Raw genomic sequence first — 20,751 nt, forward strand, 5'->3', positions numbered from 1 at the left:
CTCTCAACGTAGTCCCATCTCTTCTCTAAGACTTTTCCAAAAAGGCAGTTGCCTGTTCTTCCTTCCCTAGCAATCCTAGACTGCGGATCTCTTCGGCCTTGGGCGCTTTCTCACGGGGGTTCGAGGCTTCGGCCTTCTGGTAGGCGTCCTGCATTCTCATCGTTCGGATAGCCTATTCCTCCGATTAGCCATGTATCCTCGCCAGGGGGGAATATAAGAACAGGGTCTCGAGCTCCGACATATCCGGTTTCCTCAGGAATCGACCTCGGAAGCTTGGGCTTCGGGGGAACAGGAAAAACGCACCTCCTTCTTGTGGTGCAGGCACTCGTGGTAATCCTCCAGAGCAGGCAAGCACTTCTTCTTGCCGGCCTCGCCTTCCCCGGCGTTGACAACGTAGCAGCCGAGCACTTCCTGCCAGAAGTTGAAGCAGCGGGACGGACCTGTGGAGGGGGCGCATTAGTCGCGGACGTCTGTCGGAAGGATCACGGCATTGGGACCGCAATCCCGGGGGAGATGCGAGGGAATGAGGACGTACCGCCGTTGAGACCAAAACCAGAAGCCATTGTGTAAGTGTGTGGTGGAGGAGGGGAGCGATATGGCGAGGCGTGAAGGGGCAGGAGAGGACGGATTGGCGATGCGAGGTTCGTTCTTTCCGCATGGCCCGTGCGCCCGGCGGTCTTGACGTCTGGCCGCGCTGCCTGCTCCCGAACACATCACCATCTTTCGACTTCCCTCGCCCTGCTCGCCATGGCAGTCTTCGCAGGGCTTTCCGGTGCTCATGCGATTCTTCTGGCCACTCACTGGTGCGCCACTGCAAACGTCTCCTATCTCCCGCAACTCCAGGCTCGATTTCCTGCCTGCCTTCCGTCCGAGAGACTCTTGCGCATCATCTTGACCTTCCTACCCGAGAGCACAGAGCCGCAGCGCTACACGTCCGTTGTCCAGGATATTGTGGACGGTAACTCAAACCGTTCGGACACGGAGGATATTGATGTTTCTGCCGTCAAAGGCCTGACCGAGGCGGTTGCGAGAAAACGTGTACGAAAACTCCGTCTACTGCCCCTCAAGTGTCCCGACGATGAAGATAGTCAGGATTTCGAGGGCCTCCTAGACCAATTCCTTATTCATCGAGCACATCGGATCGACGGCGAGACCTCGCTTCAACCGCTGATTCTCGAACTTCTCCTACCATTCTACGAACGGTCACCGTCGGTGCGAACCTGGCTCATCTCTACGCTACTCCCGCTACTGCGATTAAACTACGAATATTATCCGAGTCCGGACGAGACCTTTTCACTAGATACGTTGGAGTCTATGGATGATCATACGGCAATCAATGTCCTCCTTTCGATGACTGGTGCGGAACGAAACATGATGGATTTGGTCAATAACTTGCGGGGCTTGGTTGGTTCGTGGATGTACGGCAGCAATCGGTCGAAACGGCGGAGGCTGAGCCAAGCGACGCAGCAGAACTCGATCTCACTTCCTCCGGGAGAAACCCAGCCGCGCACGAGGAATGGCGCTGGATGGCACTATGTCAACGAGTGGTTGGTCTCGCGGAGCCTGGTGGATCTCGAGAGTGTTGTAAGCGCTTTTACCAAATGGGGTGGACCCGAAGATGTGGACTTAGGAGGCTATGATGGAGGAAACGGACAGATGCAGAGTGATGAGGTCGCGGATCTGCGAATCAGGTATGCTCAGTCAGGACTTGCCGTCATTTACGCGAACGCCGACATTAGCGGGCCCTCGTTGGATGGATCCAGTGAGGTCCTCGCTCGCGTTTCGAGGTTACTGGACTACAGAGATGCCTCCCTTCTCACGTCGGACGCCTCGGCACTTCCTTCAATTAAGTTTGATGCAAGCCATATATCATCGTCATCGCGAGTGTCTCTGTTGCAGAATGCCTTGCTTCTAGCCTCCAACCCCCTAACATACCCCTCGGCCTCTTCGATCTCATTTTTGAGCGCCATACTCCTATCTCTTCGGATCTTGAATGTACTGGGGTATCCTATCCCCTGCAGGACGGCCGCAAACCTTTGTCTCCACAGCAATGAGGACATGCAGCTCTTAGAACTGCGAAACGTGATGGCATCTGCTGTTAGACAGGCCCAATCTGGTCGGGACTGGAAGAAGACCCGCCAGCAGTTGCTTTGGCTTCGAGACTGGGGACTTGGTCAAGTGGGCCAAACAGAGGGCGAATTGAATTGCCATGGGCTCTTTTGGAGGGTTCCGCGGGACGTTGTCGAGGCCGAGGTTCTAAAAGCATTGTTAGATGCTAAAGGTGAGCGCCAGCAGCCTCCTGTAGTTTGCATTCAAGCGCTAACAACTATAGAATACAACCTGGCCGTCGAGCTTTACGTTAAGTCGAGTTCAACCGTTAACCTCTCTCAAGTGGAGGAGGCCGTCAAGGAGGCCATCTTTTCAGCATACGATAACGCAAGCAATGGCAACCGAACACGAGGCGGAATGAGAAAGGCGCATGAAATGTAAGTCATTGCACCACCGAAAACAGCCAGATAAGTTGACGTGCTAATCACAACGTTTGGCTTGAGTAGTCTACAAGCATTCCAACCACACATCCCCGATTCTACCTCTTTCAAACAGATCAAAGCTCTTATCTCCGCCACGCATGCTCTGTCTTTCTACTCTCTCACCCTGCAGCACGGAGTGCCGTTCCAACCTGTCAGCATCCGCGTTCATCCAGATCCCCTCTCCCTGATCGAAAAGGTCCTTGATCAGAACCCCAAAGCCTACACCAAACTGGACGACCTTCTCAGCATCGGCCGAAACCTAGTTGCCGCCGGGTTTGCGCCTCACTTGCCAGACGACGAAAGCATCCTCCCGTCAGATTCGGAAGATGCTGTCGTCACGGCTGAACGACGCATCATGTCTTTGGCCATCTCCTCGGCTCTCTCGGACGACGACTTCGGCACCGCCTATTCTTACATTCTCACCCGTCTCACCCCTCCCTCCCTCATATCCACATCGTCTCCCCTAACCAACCCGTCTGTGAAAGACGATATCTCCTGGCGTGCCGTGTACAATGTTGGACGTTACCGCTCGCAGACAGCATCCACAAGCCCGAACCTTCAATCCCAAATCACCCGACTGTCGCAGCGCATGGAGCTGCTCTCGTTGGCCCTGATCCTCGTACCTTCCCCCGACCCACTACCCGAGATCCTCGGCGCCTGGAGACGATGCGACGAGGAGATGACGGGGCTGCGGACGCGCGAGTCTGAAGAGGAAGAAATCTGGGATACCAAGGGCGACCGCCTCTCGATGGTGCCGGGAGGCTTTGGCCCCACCGACAGCGAGCAGGACGCTTTTGAAACGCAACAGCATCATGCCCGACGCGCCCGTGCCCAACAGCAACAGAGCCGTCTCAATCTTGAGGAAGCCCCGATGGGTCTCTTTGAAGTCGCCCGCGGCGCCGCCCTCGCCCTTCACAAAAATGCATTCCCCCTGCGCGGGGCCGCAGAAACCAATGCCGACGCAGATCACCCGTCTGACCAGCTGCATCACTCGGCGTCTCATGTGCGTGGACCCAGCGATGACGCCGACGAGCGAGTCCGCAAGCGCGACGTCGTTAGTAATATGGTTACGGGTGGATTGGCTAGCGGGATTGGATGGGTACTGGGTGCTCAGCCGGTGAATCGTTAAATTTTCTTTTCATTTTCCTCATTTCTTTCTATTTCTGACGATACTTATGACTTGATTGTTCGGTGGTGTTTTCTTTTTCTTGCGACAAAACCCCCGTCGATATCATGTAATGATGCATTGCAGGCGTATAACCTAGGCATTTCAATCTCATACCTTATTTACCGTATATTCTCAATATCATGAGTACCTATGGATGATCCCTATAGTATCTTCTTCCATCTACGGTGTACATACACATCAGCCCCATCCTTTCCGCCTAAATTTAATCCATACCTTAAAGTACGGCCTGGATGGACGGCATACCGCTTAGCTCCTAGAATGGAACCCAATAATCAGATTCCCAGAAACATCAAGCTGAAACGCGTCATGCGACAGGATTCAACACTTCGTAACCAAGGTATATACGGTATCCTAGCTTAGGTACAGAGTACATTACCTAGATACTTATAAATACCTACCTATAATACTTAACTACCTTTCTACCATGTACATATCTAAGGTAGAATCCAACTAACACAAGGCTCTCGGATGTAACATAACTCAATTAACCTAACCCAACCTAGGTTGACCCAGCCGTCTTACACTTAAAAATACATGTCTAGCTAGTTAACTATCTAGGTGGTACAGAAGTACGAAGTGCCAGATGAAACATGATCCTCGTGATATGATACAACCCAAATTGATTGATTCTGACTCTGCCATGAAAGAAACCAGATGACCAAGGATCGAATCATAAGATCGAGACTGTCCCACTCAAGATTACGACACTCTACTTGAATACGTGAGTCCATTCATGGCTTAGATGAACACACAAAAAAAGACTTGGCAATACAACCATTGACATATGTACCGGTTTCATTCATACCTGAGATAAACCTAAGGTAGTGGAGAGATGAACTCTGAAATAAAACAGATGAATAAAATATATGAAAACAATATCAACGGAACCAATAAGTAATAGATCACCCGTTTCGTCCGGTCCAAGAAAGCGGTGGAAATTCAAAGAAAACACACAAGGCGTCAGGCGTCAGCACCGCTGGCCGCTGGAGGCGATGTATTTTCGGAGGCAGAACCAGAAAAAAAAATCAATCTCAATGGAGCAAGAACGGAAAAATGGGACGGCGCAAAGACAACCGAGATGAAAGGGGATCGATGCAAAAGAAGGCAAAAATCAACGCTGGATCAGCGACACAAAAAAAGAAATCAAGGAAAGACATGATCATCAAGAACAGATATAAGAATCTCCCAACTCCATAAGGATAGAACAGGGCAAATGCGGGAATTCAAAGTAAAATGAGCGTCGTCAAATGATCACAATTCGTATGCTTTTCTTTTGACATCCTGGTCAAACCAAGGGCCAGCCACTTGTAAGCGTAAGGAGAGACCGTAATATATGCGATGCATTATAAGGGAGTTGATGATGCGGTGGTGACGATGGATATAAGGGAGGGAATCGAATCGAAATCATCGGTCGGTCGGCTGCACAGAAACGAGAGCATAAAAGGCGGAAGTCTACTCGTCCCAGCCCCATACTTGCCTCACGAAGTTTGCCATGTTGACTTTTTTGTTTTTCATGTCCAACACCCAAGGATGTTCCAGCATCCGCCATGGAGTGGCTCTTCGTGGAGGTTCTTTCTCGAGACTGGAGGGCTTTGTTAGTTTCGTGCTGCACCAGGAGACGAACAAATCAACATACCAGCATTCAATGAAGTATTTGAACTTATCGGACCAGCGAATGCCACTTTCGGGTTCATCTTTCAGCTTGGGAATCGGTTGGCGGACGATGTACGTAAGGAGGTCGATGAGTCCCGCGCGGGGCTGCATTTCAGTGCCGTCGGCGGGGAACGGGAAGCGATGCTGGGCGACTTCAAGTAGGGTCACTCCCAGAGACCAAACGTCGGACGTAATGGTGTACGATTGACCGGTGATTCGTTCGGGAGCCATGTAGTAGGATGTACCGATGAATGTGTTGGCGTCACCCTTGGTGCCGAACTCTCCACTGACACCGAAATCACAGAGTTTCACCTGTCCATCGCGGCATAGAAGAATATTCGATGGTTTAATGTCTGCAGTCACAAAAAGTAAGTATCAAAGCCCCTACAGTTTATACTCGTCGTAAAGAACACACGTACCTCGATGGATGATTTTTCGGCTGTGGAGATACGTCAACCCGTTCAGTACCCCTTCGGCCACCTTGCCCAACACCTTCTCTCCGGTTCGACCACCCAGTTTCTTCACTTCCTTGTATATGCTGTCCAGACTACCTCCTTCACAGAATTCCATTGCGATTGAGATCGTACCCGTCGACTTATCCATGAACGCGCCGTAGTAACGGCAGATATGGTCGGATGCACAGTCTTTGTTGAAATTAAGCTCGCGAACAATTTGCTTCTTCACGTCAGGGTTGGGGTCCGTTGTGATGATCTAGCGTCAATTAGCACCGTCAGAACCAGCTTCTCCACCGAGACATCTGCCTCTCCCACCAAAACCACTCACCTTGAGAGCGAAGACCGTCTTTCCTTCCTTCAGTTTGCATCGAGTGACCGCACCACCAGCACCTTCCCCTAAACTGCCTAGCTCCTCGATCTTCTTGGTTTCACTAGCGGCCAGCCAAGCTTCGTCATCCAGGTCGTCGACATCCAAGGGCCTGCCCTTCTCCAAGCTCAACTTGTCCAGATCCGGGATCAACCCGTTGACGCTGGTGTCTCGCTCCATGGGCACGGCGCCCTCCCGATCGGAGTAGACTGAACTGATGGCGGAAGAAGGATCGGGAGTGCTTCCGGGCGGTTGACGCAGCCCCATGGCGAATGATAGAGCCGAATAGTTGGAGGACGACGCCGACGCCGGTCCGCTCGCTTTTCCATCCAGATAGGTGAAACTACCCGATCGCGAATGTCCGTTCGGTTCGTTGAGGCCGTTGGTGGCCAGAGGCGGGGGTTTCGGTCGACCGTTGGATTGCGAGACATCCTGACTGCTGCCCATGGGGGTCGCTAGGCGGAGTTGAGGGGGTGCTGGTCGGCCGGACGGGCGCTGTAGCTGAGGAGGACCCTCGGGAGCGGGAGCTGGAGCATGAACAGGAGCAGGAGCGGGGGCGGGAGCGGGCGCCGGCACGCCATTTCCAGTGACGGGACGAGCGTTGGGGGACGGCGGAATTCCCAAGGTGAGTTTGGGAGGACGAGGACTGCTACCGTTGGCGGGGCTGACATTGTTCTTGTTGCGATTACCCGGGACGGGGGGTTTGAGGAGGGGGACGGCGGAGGATGACATGGCGAGATTGTTTTGCCTCTCACCAGGCAAAAACAACTCGTTCGGGTCCGCCAGGGTAGCCAGATCGGCGGCTTTTGAGGTAGACACTTTGAAAGAGTGGAACGGGGAAAGAGGGGAAAAGAGAGGATAGACGGCGACCAGGGGAGGCGAGACAGCGAACAAAGGAGGGCCGTGGGGCGTTTGGCTGGGCTTGTGGCGGTCGCAAATGTGAGGGATTATTATGAGGGGTAAGACCAGGCTCGATGCAAGAGAAAGACAATAAAAAAGTACGAGGTGGGAAAAGAGAGACAGAAGGGGAAGTTGACTAGTCCTCAGAGCGAGAGAGAAAGATGAGTGAGGGGGTGGCAGAGAAAATAAGAAACGGGGTTTTTGCCCTCTCTTATGAATGGGAGAAGGAGAAAAGCAAACAAGCGAATGTTGCGAGAAAGGAAGTGGACGAGAGTAAAACAAGGAAATCGAAGAGAGAGAGAGAGGGAGAAAAAAGAAAAGCGGACCGAATGGAAAGAGAGATGACTTTATTTGAATTGATCGATTGGGTTGAGGTGATTTAATGACGGACGGGGCCGTTGGATCGCTAAAAGGATGGAAGCTTTACACCTGGATCAAGTCAGGTCAAGAATAGCAACGGCGCCAATCATCGGGTGCGGGTGGAGGAAGGATTATGATGGCAGCGGCAGACGCAGATAGACAGACAGAGACAGACAGAGGGAGTTAGAGAGGAAAAGCGAAGGGAATTCAAACGAGGATGACGGATGAGAGAGCGAGTGGGGCGTTTCAAAAGGCGCCTAGAGAGGCTTCATCATTCGGTCTTGGGACGAGGGAGATACAGATAGATTGTCGTCGCAGGCCACTCTCGTTGGGGGAGAAGGATCACTGGGTGGTCCGGTTGCTTGTTTGATATTAAAACCCAACCCCATGTCCCGATCTCTGTTCTCTGTCTACATATTCTTGAATGTCAACAACTGCAATGCAATGCACCGGGGAAGTATGATATGACGCTGCCTGGAGAATCAGGCTGTCAGGCAAACAATTTTGCAGAATTTGCGCTTTCCCGATCGGGACAGAGGCAGCCCTACGAGCCGATTTGTCTTCGTTCAGTTGTTCACTACTGTAAGTGCACTAGTGAGCATGAGGAAGGACGATGACGCTATGATGCTATGAAAGCCTCATCTGAAACCCGATTAATTATAGAACACCCATTGGCCACTCAATCTATCTGTGGCGGTACACTCGCTGTCTTACCCACCGGAGGTTCTTGAGATCTACCGTCTGGCTGGTCGGGTTGCGATTTCCATGGAGATGGATGATCTTTGGGTATCGTCAAATCTTGATTCCCTACTCTCTAGACTTAGATGCTCCGATGTAGGATCAATTGATCATAGAAGGTACTGTATTCTGTATATGCCTACTCTATAGTACCTACAAGACGCGTCAGCCAGCGCAGCGCTTGGGCCCTGGCGGCACGTGCGGCTTCAGCCTTCTGGTGTCGCAACAAACATGCCATTATTATTTGTTCTTTCGTCTTTCGATCATGTCTGAATTGATTGTCATTGTCATTCCGTGAGTCTGACAGTCTGGTTCCATCCGTTCTCCATCCCAGGGGTTCCTGGACCTACTCCGTACGCATCTGACATCATCTTTCCCCAATGCTGGAACGCTCGCTCGGAATTGATTGAATCTGAACGCTAAACCTGACATCCGAATCTTCCTCATCTTCCATTCCGACCCACCGGTTTAAAATAGCACTGCGCCCCGTTTGCACCGCCATAATTCAGCGGGAAACCGGACTACGGCAGGGACGCAATCAAAATTGACCGGTTACTTAGTGCCTTAGTGCCATACTGGTCACTACTGAAGTGCTAATAATATCCGTAATTGAGGGAGGACCGAGCATTAATTAAGGGCACGCCATGGCCTGTTTCATCTCATTGGTAGGATCTTGGGCCGAAAGCCACCTGTGGCTTGCGAGGCTCGTCTGGCTGTCTCGGATCGGTTGCATGTTTCTCGCTGGATGAGGTCATGAAAGTTGACCATCGATGATGGCAGTCTTTGCTAGGTTTATTCTTGTGCACTACTCCGTACACAGTACTTTGTGCATCCGGCGCTGCAGTCTAATAATCCTCCTATCCTACCACCACTACTCATAGGTAGACGCGCGGCATGGACGATCCTCGCTTGGGTTGGACCCCACCAGATCATCCAACTGCCTGCGTGGATGGGAGTAGACAGGCACAACCAGACACGCAGTATGATGCTGATGCCCGAGGCATTCATCTGGCTGTCTGTAGTTCGCTTGACAGTTCCATGGCTAACCCAGCACTCCGTCTTCCGTATACCCAGATCCTTTCCTCTCGGCTGGCAGGAAGTTTGGGAACCCCTCAACTGAACCGCGAAATCGCGAAATCGCGAAACCAAGAACCCCTCCATCGACGCCACGGAGACAGCAACCATAGTAAAAACCCGGGGAAATCGAGTGGTTCCCTGTTCCTCCGTCGATTTGACCCTGAACTTGGTCCGGAGGATGGATACACACTACGGAGTAGGGAGTAAACGTATGCATGCTTTTTTTTCTATTCCTGGGTTTTTCCAGACCCAACTGTCTGCCGAACAAAAGAACTTCCTCTTTGCCCTTCCCCTGTTGATCGGTGGAGCAGGAAGCACACCTCGCTCGGACTTTTTCTTCCTTGGATTTTTGACTCTGTCGACATGACCTATGAAAAGGGTATGCTCATAAGACATACGTAGACAATCACCCCCCACTTGCTATTTACAAAAGATAAACTATTCTTGATGAGCCATTTCGAAAGCAACGGGAACCTATCAATTACTCCTTAACTAGCTCCAATGCTGCACCCCTGATGGACAGAGAGGGGGCACTTTCCATTTCCTTTTCTTCCGGTCAATCAATCAAGCGCGGCCTAAAAAAAGAAATCGTGCTGGCAGACAGACAGGCAGGCAGGCAGGCCGAACCTGGAGAACGGACCCTGATCAGGAAGACAGGAACCCTTCCGAGTGACTCCCACCCGGTCTTGAAGGAATCCGATTTCAATAGTTTTGTTGATCACAACCCATGGTGGGTTGTGTCCACAGCGCCCGGCTGGTTCTCCCGGGTCCAGATGTAAGTACTGTACGGAGTACAAAGTACCGCTGAGTATGTACATCTTGTTACCCCGATGGTACGGATATACCGTGAGATTTCGCCTACTGATATAGGAAGTTTGTTTACTTGACTATTTACGACTTTCCCAGCTAGGTAGGTACTAGGACGAAGCCACTTGCTGCTACTACCATGTTGATGGACTCCGTACCACTACCAAGACGGGGTAACGGAAACCCTGTCGTATGGCTTAAGCTTTAATTAAGCACTCAACGAGGCTAGCTACAAGCCAAGGGTCCTTTGCGGTCGATTATTGACGCCGCGACATTTCTAGACCGCTCTGGACGGCTCAGGTGTACAGGGTATATGACTACAGTACATGGTGTACAGCGTAGCGTGCGCTATCACCCACGCGCACTCCGTACTTCAGTGTACATGCCTGCGTGGACGCAGGTACACTACAGACCCAAGACTGCCCTGCAGATTCTGGCCCCCTCGCGAGACGCCCTCCTGCGTACGCCAACATAAGCAAGTGCCTCGCCCTCGACGCACTCTGTATGTATCGTATGCGCATACCGATACCTCACTTGGTGGGAGATTACAGGATGAAACGGATAGATTCTTACCGAGGGGAAGGTTGACAGGCGAGAAATTGTGCAATTTCGGCAGCGAATTGACACCGACACTAGGCCCAGACTGGGAAGGGGTTGATAAATTGATAATAGATTTCATATGAATATATAAAGTATATTAATTACCGCTCCATAGTTCATTATGTTTTGGATGGGATTACCCCGTGTGTTTTGAGCATTACCATTATTATGCCCACACCGAAAATGGGTTTTTCAAGAAAAAATATGGAACGAGAGACAGGGGGAGTGGGCCGGGTCCCCATCGGCTGTCGGGTCATTGGGCAGGCCCCGGGGCGCCGGAGCCACAGCGGGATGGTGGCAACCTCTGGGAGTGGGCCATGGCGTCAGGAACGGGCTGCCTGGCCCGGTGTGATTGGGCGGCGCCGAGAACCTGAAACAAAGCCTAACTGCCGTGGGGAGCACAACGTCCTGTGGCTTGGCATTTCACCCCCTGATGAAAATGGAGACTCGGGGCTGTTTGGTCCCAAGAACCTGCCGTGTTTCTGATGCGCCGTAGGGCGGGATATGCAGTGTGGATGGGATCTCCCTTTCCCACCACACACCGTCAATCTCGCGGGCAAACAGTTCTAACTTAATCGCTAGTGACGAGCAGTTTATAGGATATACTATCGAAAGTCGAAATGGACATTTTACACAGCGTAGGGCCGAGGATCCAATCAAACTAGTTGGATGACGCGGAATCCATCGATCCACAGCCACGATGACCTCTCAAGTTTCTGGTCCTTGTCTCAAAGCAGCAAGCGACCGACAGATCATCGGCGCGATACTTTGCCAACCCAGAGTCCCCGTAAGCAAGACAAGAAACTAAGCGCAAAACTAGTGCCCTCGCGACCGGTCTCGTCCACCAACCACGATGACCAAACCCCCAATTTCCACGAGGGGCCCTCGAGAGCGGCGGCCCCATCCGGTTGAATGGACTGCCTATGAGGGCAACAATCCTGAATACAACTCACCGTCTCGATCAATCACCGCTGCAGCGCACCGCCGGCTCCACCGGGCTTGCAGGTCTGAGTTGCTTCTCTCTCCCCTTTTTCGTCCCTGAGACGATCTCCAGCCTAATCTCCCGGGCCATACAAAGGCTCCAGCCTCTCCCTCCCTTCTCGACCTTCTGATTCTAATCCGTTCTTTCTTTCCCATCAAGTCCAACTTGTTTGAAGCATATACAAACTTGACTTCGGTCAGCCACTCTTTTCAAACCAACTATTAACACTCTCTTTCTTAATTCTAAACCCTTTATAAACGGTTCTTTTTAAGACCAAAAAATCCAATCCATCACAATGCGTTTCACTGCTGCCTCCATTGCTCTCTTCGCCGGCCTGGCCGTTGCTGCCCCCGAGGGTATTCACACCGTCTACCAGACCGAGGACGTGACCATCACCTCTTGCGCTCCCGATGTCACCGACTGCCCTGGCCGTCAGCCCCAGACCTCCACCCCCGAGGGTGTTGAGCCCGTGACCTCCCCTGCCGCTCCCCCCGTGGCCACCACCGAGGCTACTCAGGTTCCTCAGCCTACCACTGAGGCCCCCGAGGCTCCCCAGCCCACCACCGAGGCTTCTGAGGTCCCTCAGCCCACCACCGAGGCTGGTGTTGAGCCCACCACCGCTCCCGCCGGTGTCCCTACTCAGCCCGCCGGCCAGCCCAGCCAGCCCGCCCCCGGCACCAGCAACCCCGTCGTGCCCCCTCCTGCTCCCTCCAGCAGCTCCCCCGTTGTCCCCGGCAACCCCGGTGTCCCTAGCGGCCCTGCTGGCGGCAGCACCACCTCCGTCGTGGCTGTCACCACCTGCGTGCCCACCGTCACCTACTCCACCATCACCGTTCCCTCCGGTGTTGCTCCCACGGGCCAGGCTCCCAAGCCCTCCAACCCCGTCATCCCCACCCCCGGTGCTCCCGGCTCTCCCGGTAACGGTGCTGGCGTTGGCCCCAGCGGAAGCGCTACGTAAGTTTATATCCATCTGACACGGAAGATCTTCCAGACCCAAAGCTAACAATATCTTCCAGCCCCTCCACCTCCGCTCCTGGTGCTCTCTTCACCGGTGCTGCCAACACCGTCAGCAACTCCTTCGGCTTCGCCGGTGCCGCTGCTGCCGCCGCTTTCTTCCTGGCTTAAATTTATACCCTTTCTTGTGTATAGTGGTAACCACCTTCCGGGTCAAATCAATATGAGTCCGTGACTTTCTAAAGAACCCCCACAGGGATTGGAGGAAAGTATCTCCGGATGAATTTGAGAAATGTTTGAATTCGGGCGGTGTGTTTTGTCATTTAGAGAAACCTTGTGGATGATGTGTGTGTGTGTGTGAATACTTGTTGGTGGGAATGTGGAAGAGAGTAATATGACTTCCCCTTCTTGCGTCATCTTTTCATTTTTTGTGTCGCTGCTTTTTTCCCCTTCTCGTCTATATATCCTTTTTTCATATTTCTTTTATATTTTGCTTTCTTGGTCCATTGCTTCGGAGTTGTTTTTGTGAAGCACTTGGCTGGATACGATTTAATGTAAACCATGAACGCTTCAACTTGGTCAATTCGATTCCGAGCAGTAATTTTATTTTATTCTCTTGTGGTTTGTATTGAGTTACTTATTTTGTAGCTTTGTTTCTATGTAAGGCTATATGAAACACTCTGGACACATACGGTCTGGTCGTCCAGTCTGAATCATCATGATGAGCCTGTCTTTTGTCGGCCTCGATTTCACCCCCCTCAGTCACCGTAGGTACTCTCATTGTGTAGATATCTGGCCGCCTAAGATACAATCTGTCCTCTCATGAATGCAACATTTGAGAAGGCCTTTCTTCCTACAAAGATTAACAAACACCTGCATGGCTATCCTACTTAGTTAGATTCATTCGTTTCGGTCACCACATATGGCTAAGGTAAGCTAGGTAGCCTCCCTGCATTGGAAACCCTCTACACCAAAAACGATACCCCTATTTTACTTCAGTAAACTGGATGTCTACTTGAACGCTTTCTTTTCTCCTATTTCTCTTACGTTACTCTGTATGTGTGGACACTGTTCCCACTGTAATGTTACCTTGCTGGTTGAATCAGGTGGGTTATGTGTAAATGATCTTTTTCCATCGTTCGACAAAAGCCACCATGTCTCCATGAGAAATATACAAAATACATTTAAACATATAAACATGTTATTATCCAATCCGTGGCAGCCCCAGTGAGGACTAAATTGGTCACTGAATGCAGGGAAGACCGTAGCTGATCAATTGAATTAGTTAACCTACTTAATTGGAATAAGTATGTAATCTCGGAGAAGAAGTGAGCAATGTATATTCTATCGCACCCTGGCATTGAAGCATCCACATCGCGTATCTGTAGCTTCAATACAGGCTGCAGGTTAGCAGTTAAACCCACCCGCCAAGCACACCAGACTTAGGCACAGAGATATACAAAGGACCAACATGGTAGAAAGTCTAACTACCGCGTACTCCGTGGAGTCCTCAGAAGAAGAAAAAAAAAAAAAAAAAAAAAAAAAAAAAACCCCAGGACGGAGATATCCGACCGACGGGATCGACTAAACGAGTCCCCCGAGAAGGCTGAATCAGGCTGATCGCGCATCTCTTCCCGAGGAGAGAGGGGGCCAATCCCAGTGCCGGGCTCTCTTGAGATTAGATATTCACTCACAAGACATAATCCGTACGGAGGGCTAGTCAGCATGCGCAAGGCTAAGCAGAGCGTTTCGGATGAATGAAAGGAGGGGATCGGGAGTCGGGAGAACTCAGATCAGAGGGGTTTGAACCGTTTCATAGGGAGATTTGGAGTTTCGAGGCTGTCGATCCCGGTTTGAAGTTTTGGTGGTTGGTGTTTACTGTTTCTTTGATACTTGATTATTTAATTTTGTGTTTCGTTTGAAATTGTTGATTTTGGTTGATTTTGATGTGCTTGGATTACTTCATATTTTGGAGTTAACTACCCGTTTGGGGAAACGACACGAGACTATTAGTCTGGTAAACATTGACTTGAGATGTACGCCGGTGTAGACTACTGGTAAATAAGGGGTGGGTAAATGACTTAATGCACAGTATATTAGAGATTAAGTCGAAGTATCTGACATGCTGCAGAAGCCATTCTACTAGGTACATCTCAGGGTGTACCTAGGTTCATAGTTCCTACATACATATACAAGAGACAGTTGAACAACAAAAACAAGCCCCAATCAATTGCCAGGAATTCTCGGCGTATAATATCCGTTCCATAACGAGCCAGTCAATAATGCATCGCGAAGGAATTGAGCGAGAGCGAGAGCGAATCGCAACGAACCCACCGAGAGGCCAAAGGTCGGGTTAGCGCCAAGGTGGCAGTGTCATCCCAAGGCTGTATCCTTAGCCCTTCCCAGTTGCCAACTTCCCAAGGGGAATCCGCGTGTCCACCCAACACCAAGAAGTTCCTTTCGTCCCATCCCACTGGTCCGCTAGTCGCGCCTCCACTGGGCCTTGTTCCCCCCGTCCCCGCCAGGGCTCACGATGGCGGATGCTCCGTCGGCGTCAGTGCCACCGCTATCCACGACCTTGTCCCTTGTCATCATTCGATTCTGACCGCAAAAAGTTGGTCAGGGCTCGTTATGATTCTATCATCCGAGGGTCTCGGACTTCCCTCTCCCTGGATTTTCCCCAATAGGGCAATAACCGGCCCTGTTCGCGCTTAACCGCCGCTGTTCAGGAGTTAAGGCGTCGTCCAATTTTTTTATGGAGCTCTTGTCCATAATGGATAATGATTAATGACCGGACCCCAAATCCTCTTCCCGACCCATCGGGCTGCTTTGGATCTAATATTCTCCCTTATTTTTCTGCCTATTTTCCCTTGTGTTTATGTTTACGGTGTATGTCTTGGGTCCTTGTCGTGCCCACTTGGATCTCTTGGGTCTTGGTCTTGAAAGTTCTGACCTAATCGTCTCATTTAGACCCTCTTTTTCTTTAACCCTTTACGGTGTATAAGGAGATCCTGCGGGGTTCGTTTGACGGCGTGCCCGATGGAAGGAAGGAGGCTCAGTTTCTAGTGGTTTTCTTTCTTGGGTCAAGTTCGTGTTGGACTTTGGGATCCTCCTGGTTCCGTTGTTGCGTGGGCAAGTGATTGTTGTCATTATGGACCCAAGGGAGGGGGTTAGTACTGAGTAGTCAGTAGTCAGTAGAAGATTTAGCCCTAGCAGATCTCCAGGATATGATGGGTTTCATTATTCCACTGGGAGGTGAGGGGGCACCGCCTCGCAGGGATTATTATAATAACTACTCCTTGCCCTATCGAATTGGATGCATCTGACTTGACGCGCCTTTTGATTGACTGCATGATCTCTCTCCCTCTCTCTTCCTCTCTTGTTCGCTGCCCCTGTTGCTCGTGTGGCGGTTTCTTTTAACACCCCTCGACCCTCCCCCTCTTTGCTCGCCCTGCCGTATTTAGTGTTTTTGTGATCTCGCTTTTATTTTTATCTCAGGTTCGTACCACTTCCTCGCTGTTTCGGACAAAGGAATCGACAAAGGAAATTTCCGACGCTGACGGCACGGACGGCCTGGTTTAGGAAGATAAAGAGTACAGACGACGACATAAAAGAGTTCCGTGGTCCTGATGTTTTGACAGCATTTGATCTGGCATCATCTGTTGTATCCCGCATCCTGATATCTATACCCGTCTCTACGGCATCAGCATCAGCATCATCAACACCACCACCACCCTATCCCCTCTATATCCCACATCAAACGACAACAACCAGAACAAATGGACCTCTCCTCGCTCGAAGGCCCTCCCATCCTCGGCCACTCCCCGGCCAGAGACCCTCCATCGATGCGTCTCGATGCCCTCCCCTCCTTAGGACTTCCTCCACGGCCCGCCTCCGCAGACGCCGTCTCACGCATCTACTCCCTGCAATCGGAACCGCAATCCCAGCCCCAATCGCAGACCTCCTCCTCGCACAGCTACTCACGCTCTCAATCCTATCTCGTCCCTTACCCGCAAGTCCCCTTCTACCCCACCTCCAACCCGGACAGCAACCTCTCGCCACACTACCGCCGCGCCCGCACCCCCAGCCCAACTCCCATGTCCTGGGCCTCCTCCTCGCCTGGTTCTACTTCTTCCAGCCCCAACAATACCAGAGCACGAAGGGATGCGTCCCCTCAACGGCTTGTCTGGCTCGACTCTGAGAAAAGCTGGGTCATTGTCTCCGGGTCTCAGATTTCGGTGTACACGCCTGCTTCTCATGGTTGTAACTGTGGTGGAGGTAGCATGGGCGCGAACATGTCTGCATCAAGCACGAATGCCATGCATCCACACTCCCACTCACATGGACATCCTCACCAACCAAACACAATGAGACTACCCACCATGAACATCAACCCAGCCGCGGACCTCTACCCACCTCCAATGGTGGACGCACCGCCGGCGTACGAGGACCACGTCTTCGACAAGCCGCTAGTGCAGGTTCACAGGCCCGGAAGTGGAAGTCGACGCAGACGGGGCGAGTCCGTTGCTGACTCGGCTTCTGGATCCGGTTCCGGGTCTGAGGGTGAGCAGTCGCGAGGTCGCCCGGGTGGTGGGTCAAGGTGGACGGCGGTGGCGAGACGGTTGAGGGCTTCGCCGGTTAGATGAGTGAGTGGAGTTTGGGCTTTGACTTCCCAAGGGTGGGTTTTGGGTTTTGGGCTTTGTCAAAGGTTGTGCTTATATGATGGGGTAAACACCGAAGTATGAAGTCGTGTGTACTGGGGTTACTTTTCTGGTATTGGCATGGATGGAAGAATGAAAAGAATGGATATCAATATCTTTTTTTGATATCTGTTACGTCGGGTCGCGGGTTCGGTAATCCTGCGATCTATTTCTCTGCCTACTTACCTGCCTACCTATCTATCTAGTCTTTTGCTGCGCAAAGGATGACAGGTACAGGTACAGAAAAGGCACAGACGGACCGAAGACTCGCGTCGCAGTGTATACTGCAATTGCAGAGTAAACACGACTGTCGATGCTCAAGGACTTAGTGTCCGTTTGCTTGGTCTACGAGGCATTGTATCGTGTCTTGGTTTACACTACTTGGCCGGTTGAGACCTGCATGGTTGGGTGCATACTTAGCTGGTGCTATGTATGTGTGGACCTGGTGGGAACTGGTTTTTGGCTACCTAGCTGGGCAACATGACTATGTACATGCATAGAAACGTGTATGGCTCTATTGAGAGCTACGGTGATGGAAAGACATGGAAGCATAGAAAGTTGAAGAGTTTCAGTGGACGGATAGAAGCAGGTGGTGGTTGTTATCGATCTTGTATAAATACTACATTTCTTTTGTATCTTTCATACCTACTCTACACTCCTTACTATAGACACCTATCTATTTCCTTATTCTTCATGAAGCTCAACACAGACATATCCATGATCTTAGCTAGTTCTATCTCCTACCATTCATCAACCTCTTGCTATTCTCCTACTCCATCACCTTGTCATACCTCATACTTCCACTTATTCTGACCACCTCTCCTTGTTTACCCGTTGTACTCTCTCCTTCATCTACTCTCATATTACCTTTGACTTTCCTACCTCTCATCCCCCCCACCTTACTTTACATATCACCACCACCTTACCACATACTTAGATCTCGTTCCTTCAACCTCACCTCTTCCTTTACTTCTACTTGCTCAGGTCATTTACTTCACCTCTTCTTACTACCCTCTCATTCTAGTACCTTCCCACTCTTTCTTCTCTCCTCTACCATCTTACCTCTGACCTACCTTTCACATCATACCTATCATCTCACCATCCTATACTCCCCATTCCCTGCTTATACTCTCACCATATCTTCCACCATCTCTCTATACCTTTCTCACAATCTTTCTTCCATCTTTCAACACCGCACCTCTTCTCTTCTTACCATCACACTTCTCCTGACTACAATCATCAGTTGCCATTACACCTGACCTCTCAAATCCAGCATTCCCTCCCCATCCCTCTTTCATTTCCCCTACCAAATACCACCAACCACCGTCTTTCAAGAATATACAATTTGTATATCCAACTTACCAATTCCAAAATGGATCTCGAAATCGACTACCTCGCCAAACTCCACTACATCGCCGAACAAACCGTCCGTCATGCGCGCCTCCAGGAAGGCCAAGGGCCAGGTAATCCTTCCTCCCAAAAAAAAAAAAAAAGTGTTATATCATAACTAACATCCAGACAATAGCACCATGCATGGCCCTGTCCCGATTTCGAAGTCGAGTGGGAGGGGGTAGACAAGGTCACTCGCGGCTGGTACATGCAACGCGCTCAGGATTTGGCGTTATCGGATTTGCAGCCAAGACCGGATTTCGACTACGAGGGGATCCTGAAACCCGTTTACAAGAAGTGCTATGCCGACATGGAGATGCCGACATGGAGCAGAATGAAGTGATGGGTATTTCCTCGATTGGACGTGAGTGGTTTTGTCCCGTTCCTAAACGTTGAGTTTCTGCTCTTAGGAAAGCCGTGTTACGTTTGGTACTGTAAGATTGAAGCAGGGGTCAGTTTACCAATCAAGTCTTTTTGATTGGAGTAGTGAGGCCAAAGTTTATTCAAAACCTTCTCCTTTGACTTGCACACTCAATTTCTTAGCCTTGACTCTTGTCCCAGGTTATATAGAAATTCAGCCTCCCGGAAGGTTTCGACCCCAATCATTGCTATGTGTTCAATCTCATATCCTAACTTGTATACAACAGCACCAGGTCCTATCCCAGAGACATATTTCCTAAATTGCTTCTTGTTTTTCGAAGTGATAAACGGATTCGCTTTGAAACCGAAGTAGTTCTTGTATTCTATCCAGTGGCATGAGTGTCCATTGACTAACACCGGCTCATGGAATCGAATGTCAGGTGTTGGGCTAAGTCGTGATTCTTTTTGCTCTCTCTCGGTCTGAAATTGATAGCCGAGATCTCTCATTTGGTCAATGAAAGATGTTTCTTGAATGAGCGCCCGCTCGCTCTTTTGCCGCATTCTTTCTTCCGCCTCGGCTCTACCATTGGGGGAGTTATCAGGTGGCAACAGCCGAAGGGCAGCTTCAATAAGCGCTGAGATGACCATAGTGTCTAACTGCGTATCGATACGTCTCAATAGCATATCGACGTCAGGTTTCATGAAACGGAGGCGGCATGCCATTTTAAAGACCGGCGTTACCGCAGTTCGAGGTATCCCAGTATAAGGGAGAATCAGATCATCCCCAATCGCTCCAATCATCAGCGCAGGTGGTCGATGATTTACTTCCGTGTAGTCTTGTGATAGCGTCTGCCGAAGCGCAGTTTTGACTACACCGCGACGGTTCGGCATGGAATGGTTCTTTGCGCTTCTTGTGTGTTGGCGCTTTGAGTCAACGGATTGGAAAGATTTGTTGCAAAGCTCGCAACGATGTTTGGAAGACTGGAGATGCTGTTCCAAGGCATGTTGAGAGGGAAATGGTTGGTTGCAGGGAACACAAATCACCATAGTGGATCTGTGAAAAATAGTACGAGAGCTAACAAATATTTTGAGTTACTTTCCATGACCGAAGCATGGGATCTAGAGCCTCTATATACTGCCTGCAGAGCATCCAGGAAGGTTCCTGGATGCCTACCGGAGGGTCCCTCGATCCTATACTAACTAACCGGAATGTTCCTCCGCACCGGGAAGTTCCCTGGTTTCAGGAGGTCACACCACGCAGGACCTTTGCCACGAAAAATATCACGCTTTCTCTTTGGCTGACGTGAGTTGGAAAATCTCTGGCGTCTCCAGGATGGCGAAGAGCCGAAAATTGAACGTTTACTTCATTCAACTCCTGGGCCATGAACTAAGCAGTTGGCGATTGGCTCATCACTACAGCCTCAAGTTTGCAGATATTGCAAAATTGAAGTCTGATAAATGTAAGATTGACCGTATAGAGGTGGGAGGGGAAACGACGGTGATGCTCATGCATGCAAGTGCAGGGTTGTTTGCGACGTGTTAGTGAGTTTGTGGTAGTCAACAACACGATATATGGCAAGCAGATGCACAATGTCCAAGATATGACGTGTTATTTTGACCATGGTTGCATCACTGAGGCTGCTGCAAACTTCGTATAGTTGACCATGAGGTTCTCCAGGACAATCGCAC

The 20,751-nt window shown here is 50.8% G+C and overlaps 7 protein-coding genes across 7 annotated transcripts; 4 read left to right on the plus strand and 3 right to left on the minus strand.

Moving 5' to 3' along the window:
- Positions 1-25: 25 nt before the first annotated feature.
- Positions 26-563, minus strand: KD926_007043 (uncharacterized protein; the record flags this gene model as incomplete). Its single annotated transcript, XM_053100787.1, has 3 exons — positions 26-172; positions 304-440; positions 536-563. 3 exons carry the CDS (start codon positions 561-563, stop codon positions 26-28), a joined length of 312 nt encoding a protein of 103 aa, XP_052960723.1.
- Positions 564-747: 184 nt separating this feature from the next.
- KD926_007044 (secretory pathway Sec39 family protein) lies at positions 748-3,660 on the plus strand (the record flags this gene model as incomplete). Its single annotated transcript, XM_053100797.1, has 3 exons — positions 748-2,281; positions 2,333-2,486; positions 2,553-3,660. 3 exons carry the CDS (start codon positions 748-750, stop codon positions 3,658-3,660), a joined length of 2,796 nt encoding a protein of 931 aa, XP_052960724.1.
- Positions 3,661-5,172: 1,512 nt separating this feature from the next.
- On the minus strand, positions 5,173-6,927 carry KD926_007045 (dual-specificity mitogen-activated protein kinase kinase; the record flags this gene model as incomplete). Its single annotated transcript, XM_053100808.1, has 4 exons — positions 5,173-5,302; positions 5,357-5,726; positions 5,793-6,084; positions 6,157-6,927. 4 exons carry the CDS (start codon positions 6,925-6,927, stop codon positions 5,173-5,175), a joined length of 1,563 nt encoding a protein of 520 aa, XP_052960725.1.
- Positions 6,928-11,954: 5,027 nt separating this feature from the next.
- Positions 11,955-12,784, plus strand: KD926_007046 (GPI anchored serine-rich protein; the record flags this gene model as incomplete). The annotated part of the gene is made up of 2 exons (XM_053100819.1): positions 11,955-12,613; positions 12,676-12,784. 2 exons carry the CDS (start codon positions 11,955-11,957, stop codon positions 12,782-12,784), a joined length of 768 nt encoding a protein of 255 aa, XP_052960726.1.
- A 3,608-nt stretch (positions 12,785-16,392) lies between these two features.
- KD926_007047 (uncharacterized protein) lies at positions 16,393-17,259 on the plus strand (the record flags this gene model as incomplete). The annotated part of the gene is made up of 1 exon (XM_053100830.1): positions 16,393-17,259. One exon carries the CDS (start codon positions 16,393-16,395, stop codon positions 17,257-17,259), a length of 867 nt encoding a protein of 288 aa, XP_052960727.1.
- A 1,487-nt stretch (positions 17,260-18,746) lies between these two features.
- KD926_007048 (uncharacterized protein) lies at positions 18,747-19,045 on the plus strand (the record flags this gene model as incomplete). Its single annotated transcript, XM_053100841.1, has 2 exons — positions 18,747-18,776; positions 18,839-19,045. 2 exons carry the CDS (start codon positions 18,747-18,749, stop codon positions 19,043-19,045), a joined length of 237 nt encoding a protein of 78 aa, XP_052960728.1.
- Positions 19,046-19,233: 188 nt separating this feature from the next.
- Positions 19,234-19,953, minus strand: KD926_007049 (zinc finger protein; the record flags this gene model as incomplete). Its single annotated transcript, XM_053100852.1, has 1 exon — positions 19,234-19,953. The coding sequence occupies one exon, from the start codon at positions 19,951-19,953 to the stop codon at positions 19,234-19,236; it is 720 nt and encodes a 239-aa protein (XP_052960729.1).
- Positions 19,954-20,751: the final 798 nt, after the last annotated feature.

Source organism: Aspergillus affinis, assembly GCF_023601865.1.
Source record: "Aspergillus affinis strain CMG 70 chromosome Unknown NODE_3_length_628324_cov_86_750800, whole genome shotgun sequence".
NCBI lineage: Eukaryota > Fungi > Ascomycota > Eurotiomycetes > Eurotiales > Aspergillaceae > Aspergillus > Aspergillus affinis.